This window comes from Poeciliopsis prolifica, unplaced genomic scaffold (assembly GCF_027474105.1).
Source record: "Poeciliopsis prolifica strain line A6 unplaced genomic scaffold, Auburn_PproV2 SCAFFOLD008, whole genome shotgun sequence".
NCBI lineage: Eukaryota > Metazoa > Chordata > Actinopteri > Cyprinodontiformes > Poeciliidae > Poeciliopsis > Poeciliopsis prolifica.
In genome coordinates this window covers 5596936-5611195 of record NW_026562383.1, presented here as the reverse complement: position 1 = coordinate 5611195, position 14260 = coordinate 5596936, and the positions used below count along the sequence as shown (strand labels likewise).

Genomic DNA, 14260 nt, shown 5'->3' with positions numbered 1-14260 from the left:
CTGCGAAGGCCTCAGTTGTTTGTTTGAGAACAAACAGCAATCGTGAACGCCAAGGAACAGAAAGGACAGGTCATTTAAAAAGATATAGAAGGTATAAAACGCTTTAAACATCTTGCCATAAGCCGCTCGGTCCAGCATGTAAGATCCACTTACGCGTTGCCATCCACCTGAAGTGACGGCGCGGCCTTGAGGTCGTGCTCAGAGGAGCAACTCTGGAAGAGTTAGAGCCCGGGTTGACGAGTCGTTGTTATATGGACAACTATTAGTGAGGAACTCCATAAATCTGGCTATTACGGAAAAGTGGCAAGAAGAAAGCCATTAAAAGTGTACCATTTGGCACACACACACACACAAAAGAAAACAGTGTAGTAAATAAACACTGAAAGATCCTCTCTTCAGGAGGAACTCATTTTCATCTCATTAGCCAGCTAACATTGCAACTTCATCCTGAAGACACGCATATCATCACCTCGGTGAAAGATGTTGGTGGCAACATCAATATCATCTTCAGTAGGGGCAGGGAAGTTGGACAGATGCCGAATCTAATTTTTATTCATAGGAAAAATGAATAAATCGCATCTTTTTCCCCCTGTCACTTAATTTTGCACCATGTGGTCAACGATGCCATGGTTAGATTAAAAACAAACACCATTAAACAAACCTGTAAGCTGTTGGTTTCCCACTGAATGGAAACGCTAAATAACACAGAAACCCAAGTATAAGTGTCCAGATTATTAATCGGCTGCACACTTGACTGCTTCTTGTATAACCAGTGCATCGCTTTTGCCCAAAATGTTCTGCAACACATTACTCGTCATCTGATTACCTCTCTTCCAAGACTTTATTAACATCTGACAGCACTTACAGGAGCCCTTAAAGGGTTGAGTCTTCACGCTGGGTCTAATAGGGCCCTACCCTGGGCAGCTTTTCTTTGAAGCTTGGACGCAGATCTGAGCAGCAGTCCGTTGTACTGAGAGAGGATGTACTGCAGTAATTCCCCCTCTAATTACCCTCGCAAGCAGCTCCTCCATCGTGAGCTCTGATGCTCGGTGCCGCAGGTTTCTCTAAAACAGTTTAACCAAAAAGGCGGAAAACGCAGAGTTTTCCTGGACGGCTCCGAGGATCCGGTGTCAGACGTTCGACGGCGAGTGGTAGATTATTCATGGGAAAAACTCGGTACGTCAGGTGAAAACCTCTAGGTGGCAATACTGCCCTGCATATGTTTTTCTTCCCGAGTCAAAAAGCAATTAAGCTGTTCCTGACTACTATCAATTTGCTTAAAGATTGCTTTTGTGGCTGTGGTTACTTGTTACTATAAGTGTTACCTATTACTACCGTTCTGCACCACATGATCTGTTCACTTGCATTGCAATTGCAAAACGAGGCATGAAAGGCACAATTATACTTAACCTTATGCTGACATTAATCTCAGTTACATCTCCCTCTCTGCTTCGCCGTTTTCTGTGTCATCTTTCTGTTGCCGTCACAATCCTCGGATTGATACCTTGTGGTTTTTTTTGGGGGGCGATGTTGTCAGCATGCAGCCATTCCTTCCCGTCTTGATTTCGGTGAGAGTTTGCCTTTCAAGCGAGGGTCCTATCTTGCTGCGGTTTTCAACCCAGGTGTAAAGTTTTATTGGCATCTGACAACACTTGTCTTAATGACTGACTCATAATCAAACACTCATACATGTTGGTATTTCACTTTATGGAGAACAGGCCTCGGTTTTGGCAACGTCTGCCGCAGCAGGATTTTCTGCCAGTCTGCAGCGGTTGGAGAAAACATTTAGAACGGTGGTCTGCTGACTCGCGGAATGATTCCTGCACTATGCAAATGGCTTAATTAATGGCTAAAAGCCATTTGTTTTAATCTAGACACGTTTTTTTTTTTTTTTTTTACCGGATCCGGAACAAACCGGATCTTCTCCTGCGCTTTCATTCTTTTTGGTTTTTACGGAAAATGGAAGTCATCGTTAGCGGCGGGCTTATGTACCGAGATTTGCACTTGTGGTTTGAAAAACATTTCTAACGACTCTTAGGATTCTTCTTAGGATTTCACGGTTATTGTTTTTGTCAGACTGAGATAAACAAGTCAAGTAAACATTTCTGACTTACATAGAGACATCTGTGGCTAACACAGCTGTCCTTTACAGCAACAGTCGAAAGGCTACCATCCACAGAGTCTGTCACTTTAATTCAGTCAAGCTTGAAGCCAAGATCGTCCACCAAAAAGCCTGGAAGTCTGAGGTTTTTACATGGCCTCTGAACTGTTCAAAGGACTTAACAGAAATCGGTGAGGTTGTCTCATCAGGAAGCAGGAGCCAGTGTCTGATATGGGGGTTGGAGTATTGAAAGCCCAGATTAACGCTGGAGCAATCAGGCCTTGATCTTCCACAACTGCACTGTTTTCCCCTTTGAGCTCTTTGTGTTTCTCTTCTTGATGTTGCTTGGGAACGCTGCAACTATGATCATGGCCTCCTTCTGCAACTCACCCTTTTCACACCCTGTATCAGAAAAGGGTTAAGACCAGCAAGTTATTGTTCTACATCAGCAAATCCCACTGGAATCAAGTGCAACTTTTGGCAGTTACTGACTGTGAGACTTCCTGTCTATACTAACTAAACATTTCTGGACATTGTAATAGTTACTGGCATGCTTTTGTCAATTGAATTTTTGCACAACTTGGTGTTCTGACGTGCCTAGAATTATCACTTGAAGATGGTCGCTCTGACGATTCCTCTTCAAGATTCAAAGCCTTCATGTGGTTAGCTTACGGTGATGAATAAGCATACAATTTTGGGGGTAATTTCTTCTTACTCCACCCATTAACAGTGTGCAGGAAAACACACTTGACATTGGACAACTCTGCCCAGAAAGATCATCCAACTTTCCCATTTGTATGCTGAAAAGATTTTCTTCTTCACAGCCACAATAGAGATTCTGAAATCATACGTAGAGCTAAATTCTGAAGATGGTTACAATGTTGTTGAAAACTTGTTTGCACAAATGATATCTCTGACACTACAGTTGTGGTTGAATGACATGATCTTCTAAGGGTGAGGTGAAGAGGTATCAGGACAGGAATGTGATCATCAATATACTTGTCATGGATTCTAGAGTTATTGTACCTGGCCAATGGCTGTAGTCTGGCCATTGCCTTCTAACAGCCACTTGTTGGGATTGGCACAGGCTGGGGGATGGTTGCTGAAAGGGGAGGCAATTTCCAGTAAGCTGACTGGTGCATTAGATACGTTATGGGCCAACGTTAGCGTTCGGCGAAAATTTAAAACCTCAACACAGCCCCTGCCTCCAGGAAGCAATCGCCCAGATCGTCCTGTAGCAGTCTGTATTGGTGCGCATTTGAAGGCATTTTTGTCTGAAGACTTTGTCTCTTCTTTCTTTTTTGATAGCCTCATGAAGGGGATACACAGGGTAGTCCATAATTTTCTTGATTTCATTTAAAATTATTCTTCGCACCACTGTCACCCGAGGTGCCACAGAATCCATAGAACAGAACCAGCTTTCTTTATCAGGTTAAGCCTTTGCGTGTCTCTGGTTCTGATGACAGCAGAAGAAATGAGACTCAACAACAGACGTATACAACATCTGCAGCATCTTCCTGTAATCCTTTAAGTATCTAAGCTACCTCAAGAAGTACAGCCTGTTCTGTCCTTTCTTGTAGATGGGTTCACTGTTGAATCTCCAATTAAGTCTGTTGTCCAAATGAATACCAAGGTATTTATATTCCTCAATCACCTCCACTAATGAGTGCCTCCATGCCAAAGCGTCTTTAAAACTTGTGCTATCCCGCTACGGTCCAATATGGCATGTAGTTCTTGGAACGTTGAGTTTGTCCTACCACAGTGTGAAAGACAGCTTCCTCTATTTGATTCCGATTTCTCATTGTACCTCTTTAGATGAGTAACCGTAGCCCCAGTCATGTTTGGCTGCCTTTGCCGTTTCTTCATTAGACCCCTCATTTATTCAGACGCATAGTTTAACCCTCACTGTGTTGCTCTTAACATAGATCTTCTTGTTCCTAATAAAAATATCTTTCAACAACCACATTTGTGTTCACCTGGGTCACGACTGAGCCAGTGAGAGTTTATTTATATGTTTTTCACTCATTATTTGCCAAGTGCGTGAAGGTTGGACCAGGAATTCAATTTGACCAACATTATAGCTCACACTATTAAACGAGCTAACACCTAAAATATCATCCTCCCTTAAAAAAAACAAAACACAACATTTACTACAAGAAACAAGAGAATGCAAAAAAATAAAAAATGCAATGGATGCCATTTGATATTTAGGTATTTAATCCATGTCTGTTGTATCTTACAAATGGGAAAGACACGCACCATTTCCATGAACATACAAGACAGAAACGGGAATAGACGCCAATTTCTTGTAGTTTCTAAGAGGAAGCGAAATCCGATGGACTTGTTCTAAAGTAATGGGGTAAAGTTGCAAATCAAAAGTATTTCACCTGTCAAGCTAACCGTAGAATTAGGTATATCTAATGAAAAAGCTACATTCGAGGTGACAAAGAGAATTTTCTTGTTCCATAACAAGTGGAACATAGTGTGGAGTCCAAACATTTGGTTCTTAGATAACTATGACTGAGCAGGAAAGCTTTGAAGCTGCGAGACCCATTGACAACATCCAACACTGGATGGCATCCAAATGGCATAAAATGAGTCGAAAAGGATAGAAATTGTGGGCGCCTTTGCGATCAAGTTGCATCTGCCAGGTTTGTTTGTTTTTTTGTTGTTTTTTTCAACTTTTCTTCACCTTTCACCCTGTGCGAGGAAGTCCACTCGTGATATTTGAGAAGTTTTATTTTTCTTTTTTTCCAATATTTCTTACAACAATACAGACATCACAGATTACATAGTTTTACAAACACAAAGCACACCACCATCTTGGCTGCTGATGCCGCTGCGGTAAAGGGAAAAGGGAAAAATGCTCTGGGTTGGTTGAGATTGCCAGTGTAGCCTTGGGCATCTTTCCTTTAAAGAGCCTTTACTCATTTGTTACTGCTTAGGGGAAAAAAAAATAATAATAATAACTGCCCTTTGGACTTGCTTCTTGGGACCTTTTTATGCAGCACAGCATAATGGGAATACTAGGAAAAAGAACTTTTTTTGGAGACAAGTAGGGGTAAAAAAAAAAAAAAAAAGTGACTGCTGACTATGATCTGATCATGGCGTTACCCCAACAAAAACAAAGAAGAAATGGCTGGCGAAAAGAAGAAGAAGCAATGCTAACAAAATCAAAGAACATTTGGGCTGCTCTGCATGGTTTCAGGAAGGCTCGGGCGATAGGAATCTCTTCACTCAATAAAACTAACATTTGTTCTGGCTTTATGTTCTGATCTAGTTTTCCAGGGTAGCCTGCAGAAAAACTACACCACCTAAAATCTTGACAATCTAGTCTTGAGTAGTTTATTATTTTTATTATCTTCTTTTTATTCCTGTACATTCAAATAAAACTTCAACAGACCTTAAAATGATCCTTTTTTTTTTCTTTTCAAAAATACAGAGGCTTTTTATTCCAGCCATTTTTTCCCCACACACACACACATTATTCCCAAACTGACTTTTGACTCAAAGCAAAAAAGAAAAAAAAAAGAAAAAAGGATTTTAAATGTATACTTCGGTGTGTCTTTTGATGGCAATGTGAGTGTTCGCATGTACAAGTGTGTATGAGAACTCCATGTCATTTACACCCAACATTGTAAACTTACATAGAACTATATTACATGTGCTTGCACTGCTTTTTGGAGGGGGGCGAATTTTGGTTTACTTCACTAAGAACACCACAAAAAAGGAAACAGAAAAAAGAAAAGAAGAGGTTTGGAAAAAGAACGAGTGGAGGACAGGGAGCGTCAAACTTCTTTGTAGAAAGGTTCAGAGGGGGATTCTCAGTTTGATTGAGAGCTCAATCTTGATGGCTGGTCCTTAAGCAAAAGTTTTGTGAGGAAAAAGTTTGCTTTTTCAGGAAGAAAAAAAAAAAAAGACAAGAAAAAATTATAAAATAAAACAAAGAAGCTTTCTGTCAAGTCATCAATGATAATCCTGCTGTCCAAGCCGAAGTCAAATTTTAAAGAAGCGCAGGAACGACGAGTTCATCCCCAGCAGCATGAAGCTGCCAGGAGTCAGCAGGACTATTTTTATGGGTGGGGTAAAGGTTCTCCACTGACAAAGTCCTTCAGCGGAGCCTATTTGTTAAACATCTGGGACATCGGGTCACCGTATTTTCTTTTCTTTCTGCAAATGGACGATTGGACAGTCAATGAGTGTCTATACCTCACTTCTTCAACAGAGTGTCAGCCACCCAAAAGAGCCAGTGGAGTCTCAAAGACTGCTGTCTTGTCTCTAAATGCTCTTGGAGGTTTGGGGCGAACAGTCCTCAGGAGAAAGCTAAAGGTGACAAATGGGGCGAAGGGAGAATCCAAGGCGAAGGAAATGAAAGAGGCAGCCGTTGTGCTCCTTACAAGTAGACACGCCTCAGGTCTCCAGGTGAGGTGATGGTATTGCACTGTGGGCACAGCTTCTTGTTCCCCTGTGGTGAGCGGACAGAGAAGAGTTAGCTTGGCTGCTAATGAGATTTAGGCCACTTCATGATGCTATAGGTGTTTGAGGTGCAGATGTTTGTTCACATAGCAATTTAATTCAAAAGGTTAGGAGTGATGCAACTCATGTTTTTATTTGTTTTCATTTGAATTTTCATGACGTACAAGCAATGAAAACTACGTTATGTGTACATGAGAAACAACTTCATCTAAATCTGATTGTACTCTCTGTTTTCTTGTCTTGTCTTTTTAGACTCTGAGAGCTCCATTCCCAAATGAAATGCAAAATTGACTATGATCTGAAATAGAGGACTTGGATAAAGTCGCAGGCTGGTTCTGTCTGTCCTAATCCCAGGTAAGACGTGTCTGTTTTAAAAGTCCTTTTTCTTGTTATGATATATTGCAATTTTCTATTAAACGAATCTTTGGTTTTTCATTGTGAACGAAGTTGGCAAATAAATTTTTCAAATACTTAATCGATATATCAGTGCCACTTTTTGACCTGTGTTACTAAAACAAATTAGCTTTTTAATGATATTCTTGTTCAATGAGATGGATCTGAAACCTCACCTAGGTCAAAATAAAACACTCGGTTCAACAAAGAAACATATGTGGAGTCTCCGAGTTCTTAATTATGTCAAAGTTTACCAACGCCTGGCAAAAGTACTAACATTTATGGCGACTCATTATCTTCTTCCTACAAATGTGGGTATAACTTAACCTGCTTACAACAGTGCACCGTTTCCTCTCCTCGCCCCTTCCCCCCTCTCCTTGCTCTGCTTTGATAGCGCGCCATCCGCAGTAAAGCAGCAGGTGATAATACGCAACGCAGGGCAGAGAGCGCTCTTCGATTCGGAGTGGGTGGTCTCGAGAATTTTCCCTCCGTCTCCCGTCTTTCCAGCTTCCCTTCCATCCTGTTTGTTCTGCGTTGGCTGGTAACTGCTAGCTGCAGGCGCCTTCTGTTTACTCGGATTTCACCCCGTCGTCATTACAGAAGCTGGGGATCGTCGCCTTCTCGGACAACGCTAGTGTTTGAGATGAGTAACTCGCACAGCAGCAGTGTAAGGTTGCGCCACCGTGCCTCATAACTGCTTCAAAATAAACTACAGCGGCGTGATGTGAAGGGAGACAATGAGTAAGAGCTCGAGAGGAAATTGTGGATAAAACAGTAAAAGGTCGCGCCTCCACCTTGGCGGCGCCACAGATATTTAAGACAAAACACTAAATTGGTCATTACCGATGTCGAAAAGTTTGTAACACGGTACATATTTCAGCCGTATTGTCCAGATAGGTCCAAAAGAAAATGACATATTTTGTACTTTAGTAGTGCCAAGATTTTTTTGGGGGGTTTGTTGCGCAGTCTGAATGTCGCATCAGATGGGTTGGGAACAAAAGTAACTCAATGGCGAAGACTAGTGTCATCCAACTGACTGAAAACAAATTAATACCTTCCAATGACAGATGCAAAAAGAAATAAAAAAGCTAGCTCGCTAACAAGAGTTTATTAGCAGATAGTTAGCGGTAGCCGTGACGGCCTCAAGTCAAACGTTTGCTTAACAGAAAAGTCCCTCAAGAAAAATAATCACAACAAAACGTGCGAGATTAAATACTCCTGCCATGGAAATTGTAAGATCTGTGATCAGCTAATTTAATGCCAAATTGCAATTATGTTTTATAAATTTGAAGCATTTTAAGGCCTCAATTTTAAATTAGGTCCATCAAATGTAATTTAAAATTGATAACTTTGGGTGTATGTAAAGCTAACCAGATTTTGTTGTTTTGTACTGGGACAACCCCACAGCGTGACCAATTTCTGCCCGTAAATGGTTGACATGGTTATATCTGTGCATTAAAGTCGACGCTTATATCGGCACCCATCAAAACGAAAACAGACAAAAAAATGTCGATCTGTTACGTAAAAAAACAAAAAAGAAATGTTTTATTTCTTTTTTTTAACCTTCTATTGTTTTATTTGTTTTGCCTCCATGCTGCTGGACGAAACCTTTAAAGCACTTTGGGTGAAGGGAATCTGAAATGTGCTTTAAGATCCGACAGATAAAGTCCTGCTAACATTCACGGCTCAACTGGGATGAAAATAAACAAGTTCAGGTATAAATATCAGACCAACCTCTCAATAGATAATCATCTTAATTGACAATTTGAGCATACTATTTATTTTTTTTTTTGATTTGAACACCTATTAAAGCTTACTACTCCTGTGCAGTGCGGTCAGTGAGCGCGTACGGGTGAGCTCCCGTCATGCTGCGCTCCAGCTGCCTTATTCATTGCTGCAGTGAGGAGCTGGGGGTTGGTGTTAACTAGATTCCTCGGCATTTACTTTGATCAGCTCGCCCCTCCCATTTTAACGGCCGTCTCCAGGCTATGGGTTTAATGCCGCATACATTAGCACGCACAGCAAATACAGGTACACAGAACACTTCTTCTCGAAAACTAAATTACAGTTTAGGTAATGAATAAAACATGCGCAGGCGGCGGCTTTCTTTGTACCCCGATGAAGTTCTCCATGAATCAGCATTGATTTTAAATTAAAGTCATGTTCCAAACAATCATTAACACGTATAAATGCCAAATAAAAGCTCATTAAAAGGCAGACCATAATATCCCACTGTGCTAAATCGGAGATGCTCTGACTGAGCCGGGACTGGATTAGATCCTCACCACCAGAGGAGCAGCTCCCTTCACCGTACGCTGATCAAAGCTGCTGCGGTTCGATTTTAAACATTACAACAAGCGTTAGATGGCATTTATAGATGCTAACTTAATTGGAAAACAATTTTCTAAAACTGGAAAAAGCCAGATGTTTTTGTGATCAGAGATCATCACCATTACATCAGGTTAGGTTTTTGAATGCCAATGATTGGCCGATGGCTGAGCAAAAGCAGGAAGAAGAGAAGTTCAATACGATTGCTTAGAAAACACAGCGGCTTCTGGATTGAACAGAGCGTTGGTGTTCAGTTTGACCAAAAATGTCAGATGGTGGACTTTGTTATAAAGCAGTTTCATCAACAAAAGGTGATAATTTAGCCGCCATTGTCCACTTCTTCAGATCTGCAGCTGCCTTGAAGCCTTCATCAAAGTTTATTAGGAACGAAGGCTGTCAGAATCAAATGACATTTTCTAAATGGAGTAAATAATGTAATATTTGTGCAGTAGTGGGATTACTGGTAGAGGTTTCCCAAATGAAAGGTTGAGGCATGTTAGTTACAACAACTTTAACTCTTCTGGGAAGGTTGTCTACATATGGGATATGTTCTGTCACTTCATCCCAATAAACTCAGGACTGTTGGTATTCACATATATTAGGGACAACAAACCACCTACAAATAGCTGAAATCGGCAAATAGTTAAGACTTCACATATGTATATATGTATCTCAATATGAATTCATTTGCACGGAGGAACCGTCTTGGCGCTGCAGATGATGCTACATGTTACATCGGCAATTTGTACTCTACATCCTGTACGAGTGCTCAGTAATCCTGTAGTCGTGGTTTCCTTGAGATAAAAAAAAAGTCTCACTTTTAATATGTCTGCGAGTTGAACAAGACTTGAGGGAAATACTGTGACAAAATGGGAACGGCAGAAGAGGAGACAGCAGTAAGCGGCTTATGTTAAGAGGAGGTAGTGTGGGAGAGGGGCACCGAATAGAAACTGTTCATTTTCCCCGACTTAAGGAACACTGTTTTCTTCTACTCTTTGTTACCACATTAGCAACGGCTAATTACACTCAACTGAATATATTAGACTAACTAATAACCAACAGAATCACAGAGGTGTGTGTGTGTGTGCGCACAGTCCTGAGGCACTGTGTATTAGATATTGGAGGTCTGAGTTCACTTCTTTATTCCAACATCTTAACAAGCCTTTTGGGGACCATTCCATCTAAGCTCTTCCCCCACTGAGGCTAAAAGTGTTTGCACTGCCTGGATTGTGAGTGTAATATTAGAACAAGCCATTTGGGGAATATTTCATTTTAGTTTCTCCCTGTTGGGCACGAGAGCAGAGAGAAAGTCACTGACTGTGAAATGAGGCTGCAATAATTGCATAAAATGAGGAGCTGCAGGAAAGAAGAGGATGTGAGTGTGTGTGTGTGTGTGGGTGTGCGTGAGTGGTAAGGCGTACCAGAGTCCTGAGCCAGCACTCTTCACAATGGACGTGCCAGCACTGGATGGACGTTAGAGGCATCGTGTACGAGTCCTGAAGAGGAGAAAGAAATTGAGAAATTTTACCAAATTCACGAGTGACATAAGTTTCAGTTGCCAACATCCAACCAAAACCCCACAATGTTTTCTGACCAGCTCATGATGTCGGGCCGCTGTCCACAGAACAACACAGCCGGCGGGGGGGGGTTAAAAAACAAAAACCACCGAGCAAGGCAGCACAATGGGGTACGACTCAACCGTCAACCTTTGGGGTGGAACACACTCACTGACACGACATCGGGCAGGCAACGACTACAGATGGGAGGAGAGGCAGGTACGGGGAGGGGAGGGCGGGGGATGCAGGGGGCGACAAAGCCGTGGAGAAGCACCTGTCTTTTCATCTCAGAGATAACATGGAGAGATGAGTTGGGATGAGTTGGTGAGGAAGAGGACGAAGAGGTGCAGGAGGAAGGAGGGAGGTAGCGCCTTACCCTCCGTAGGGGTTGTGGGAGGAGCCTCTTTATGCTGCTGCCGTAGCCCCCAATCACAAGGCCCCTGTACAGGCAGTACAGGCCGAGGGGGAGGGACTTAGGTTGCCTCTCTCCAACCTCGTTGGCCAGTGGCCGGGAGCCCGACCACACCCCTATGCTCTTGATCTCTGCGCCTGGCTTGAGAGCAGGCTTTCTCTGCGGAAGGAGGGGAGGCGGGAGGAGGTGGGGTGGGAGTTCGGGGGAGAGGAGAGTGAGGGGCGAAAGGCGGCAGCTAATCAACGAAGCTCAACTCGTCGTGCTCACCGACACCAAAGTGCAAACAGACAGGCACGGGAACAAACACACACACGGCCACACCGACTGATGGTAGAGACGGCCAGAGAGTCTGTGACAGCAACGCAATCGGCTGAACTGCAGCATCTTGCGGATCTGCCATTGTCACCTTATGTTACCTCCCCAAAACAAACTTCCAATTTGTTGCTGGGATTCCTTGCGACAGACCAACACACAAGTTCTCTAAGAGGATCCCCCATTGCAAACATCAGTTCATGCCGAAGAAGCATTCTGACAACACGATGGCGCCATTGTCGTGTTTCGTTGTGGGGGTTGTGTGTTCAGGGTGATGTGCAGTGTTACTTTAAACATGGTTGTATTAGAAAATATTCAGTCATCATCTCATCTGTCCAGAGAACCTAACTCCACATGTTTACTGTCACATGCCAAGCTTGCAGCAAACTGTGAACTTGATTTCTTAAGGTTTCCTTAAAATAAATGTTGTGCTATTCTTCCAAAAAATGGACAGATTAATGTAAGAGATAAACTGTAACAGATTCTCACACCTGAGGTGATGACATCTGTAGCAGTTGCTTTACTTAATACTTTTCGTCCCTACCCTTTAAGTTTAAGTGGGCAGCCATGGTAGGTTAGGTTGTAAAACCTAAACCTAAATCTGCTTTATACTTAAGAGTTAAGGAGCTGACAAGAAACTTTTAAACACAAAATGCCTTTTTCCTTCCTCAGGTCAATTGTGGAGAAGTTTATGTTGGTCTATCAAATAAAATCCCAATAAAATTGAGGAAAGTCTGTGGTTGTAATGTGACAAAATATGAAAGCTTTACTGCATAATAATTCTGTAACTGCATGGTTTTCCAAGAATATTAGCTACTATTAAATAACTATCAGTAAAGCAATAGGTCTGTGCTGAGACATATTCTCAAGAATCACTGAATTTCCAAAAATGACCAGTAGGTGGGGGTAGGAATCCACTGCGGATGCTGTGCTGGAGCAATAAGCTGCTCAGAGGAAGGTAGAAGAATGTGCCAACCTGGTGGCAGCAGGAATAAATACGTTTTAGTAAATTACGAGACAATGACATAAACGTTCTAATTCATAAAGTCAATTACGATGGAATATAATCCTCACTGAACCAACTTCATAATTTTTTTTATTATTATTTTTAAAGCTCTGAGGCTTTCGGCGGAAACCTCCGCCTCCTTCAAATATCCTCCCCGTCTCTGGCAAGAAGTGAGACTAATCTGATGACTTTAGATCACAACGTGACAGGACCGGACAGAGACAACCTAAAGACAGACAGAGACAGATTAAATGGAGGAGTGTGGACACATATTTGCGTTTCTCTGCGGGGCCCCCGGACTGTGAGAGAGATAAGGGACAGTGACAGATGAGTGGCGAGGAGCCGCGTGTCCATGGGCCAGTGAGTGATCGATCGCTGTGCCTTGCCCTCCGTGTCACCTCAGGCACTAAGCGACCTTTAGGAAGCGCAGGCGTTGGTAATTACCCGTGTTACACACACGTGCGCACGCGGACACACACAGGGACAGAATGCCAATGCTGAACTGTCCACAAGCTTGAAGGATGACAGGATGGGTACTCGACATAAAGTGGGGAGGACAAACACCGATCACGGGATGTAACTTCAGCTGGAAGGTGTCTGATAAAACATGAATATTGTTCCCTTCTGATAATACTGATTGATGAATTTCCATTAAACACAGCTAAACAACAAAGCACCTTGGCACTGACTCACTTGCCATCATGCACTGCTAATGTACAAAAGCAACAATTTCACTCTCTTCCTTTGGGTTTAAGCTAGCAGGTAAATTGTTGACTAGATCATGAATATCACACAGACAGCTGCATCAACTTGCAGGGCCATGCAAGGACTAAAGCCACAAAATATACATAAAAACACCAAAAAAAGTCAAAGGTAAATATAGCTGTTACTCGTAGCATGCAAATGGGGTAGAACAAGCAAGCTGCAAGCAGGCTACAAGATAATGTGGAGTTCTTGAAGAGCAATATGGAAAACGGTCAGAGAAAATAGCCTTCAATAAAAAATTTCCTCAGTTTTGAGGAACTGAATCAATTGATATTAAAACTTTCAAGGTGTCTTGCATAAAGTATTCACATCCCTTGGCCTCAGTCACATGTAGTTTATAAAAATTAACAAATTTAGCTCTGGACTTTGAGTGTGCAGCTCCTCCAGAGTAACCTCATCTAGTTAATTCTCCCCGATAATAAGCATGCGTTGAAACATCGAAACTCGTTTTATGTTTTGTGGTAAAATGTGAAAAAGTACAAGGAGTGTAGATACTTTTGCAAGATGCTGTGGCTGAGTCGTGATGCGCAGCCGAGTGGACAGATTTCAGAAGGAAGATCTGCTCACCATGCAGATGAGACACTTGTATCGGTCTCCCCGAAGGATCTGCTTCTCCAACTCTCGGATTCGGGCCTTCAGAGCCTCCATAGTGGTAGCTGTTGATTCTTCCTCTGTCACCCTACGGCACAAAGGGGAAAATAATAAATAAATAAGAGAAGGTACTCAAGTATTATGGAAATTAGTTCATAGCTATTATGAAAATGTGAATATTATCTCATAAATCACAATCTCTGATCTAAGTTTATTTGATTTGAAACAATAAGTCAAATGTTTAGTTTGTCGTCCAAACTAAAGCAAACCAGTGCAGTTTAATATTTTTATCTAATGAATAAAAAAAAGAGACTGTCCAT

The 14260-nt window shown here is 42.1% G+C and overlaps 1 protein-coding gene across 6 annotated transcripts in view; it reads right to left on the bottom strand.

Moving 5' to 3' along the window:
- Positions 1-4822: 4822 nt before the first annotated feature.
- The window catches only part of rnf220a (ring finger protein 220a), a 174076-nt gene continuing 164638 nt past the window's right edge, over positions 4823-14260 (bottom strand). For 3 of the 6 annotated variants that reach the window (XM_055032920.1, XM_055032917.1, XM_055032919.1), the window contains 4 exons: positions 13917-14028; positions 11231-11425; positions 10720-10794; positions 4823-6566 (listed from right to left, as the gene is read on the bottom strand). In XM_055032920.1, the coding sequence (XP_054888895.1) occupies positions 6495-6566; positions 10720-10794; positions 11231-11425; positions 13917-14028 (454 nt within the window). In that variant the 3' untranslated portion in view covers positions 4823-6494. The remainder of the gene's footprint in view (positions 6567-10719; positions 10795-11230; positions 11426-13916; positions 14029-14260) is intronic. The other 3 variants (XM_055032922.1, XM_055032921.1, XM_055032923.1) reach the window with 1 other exon arrangement.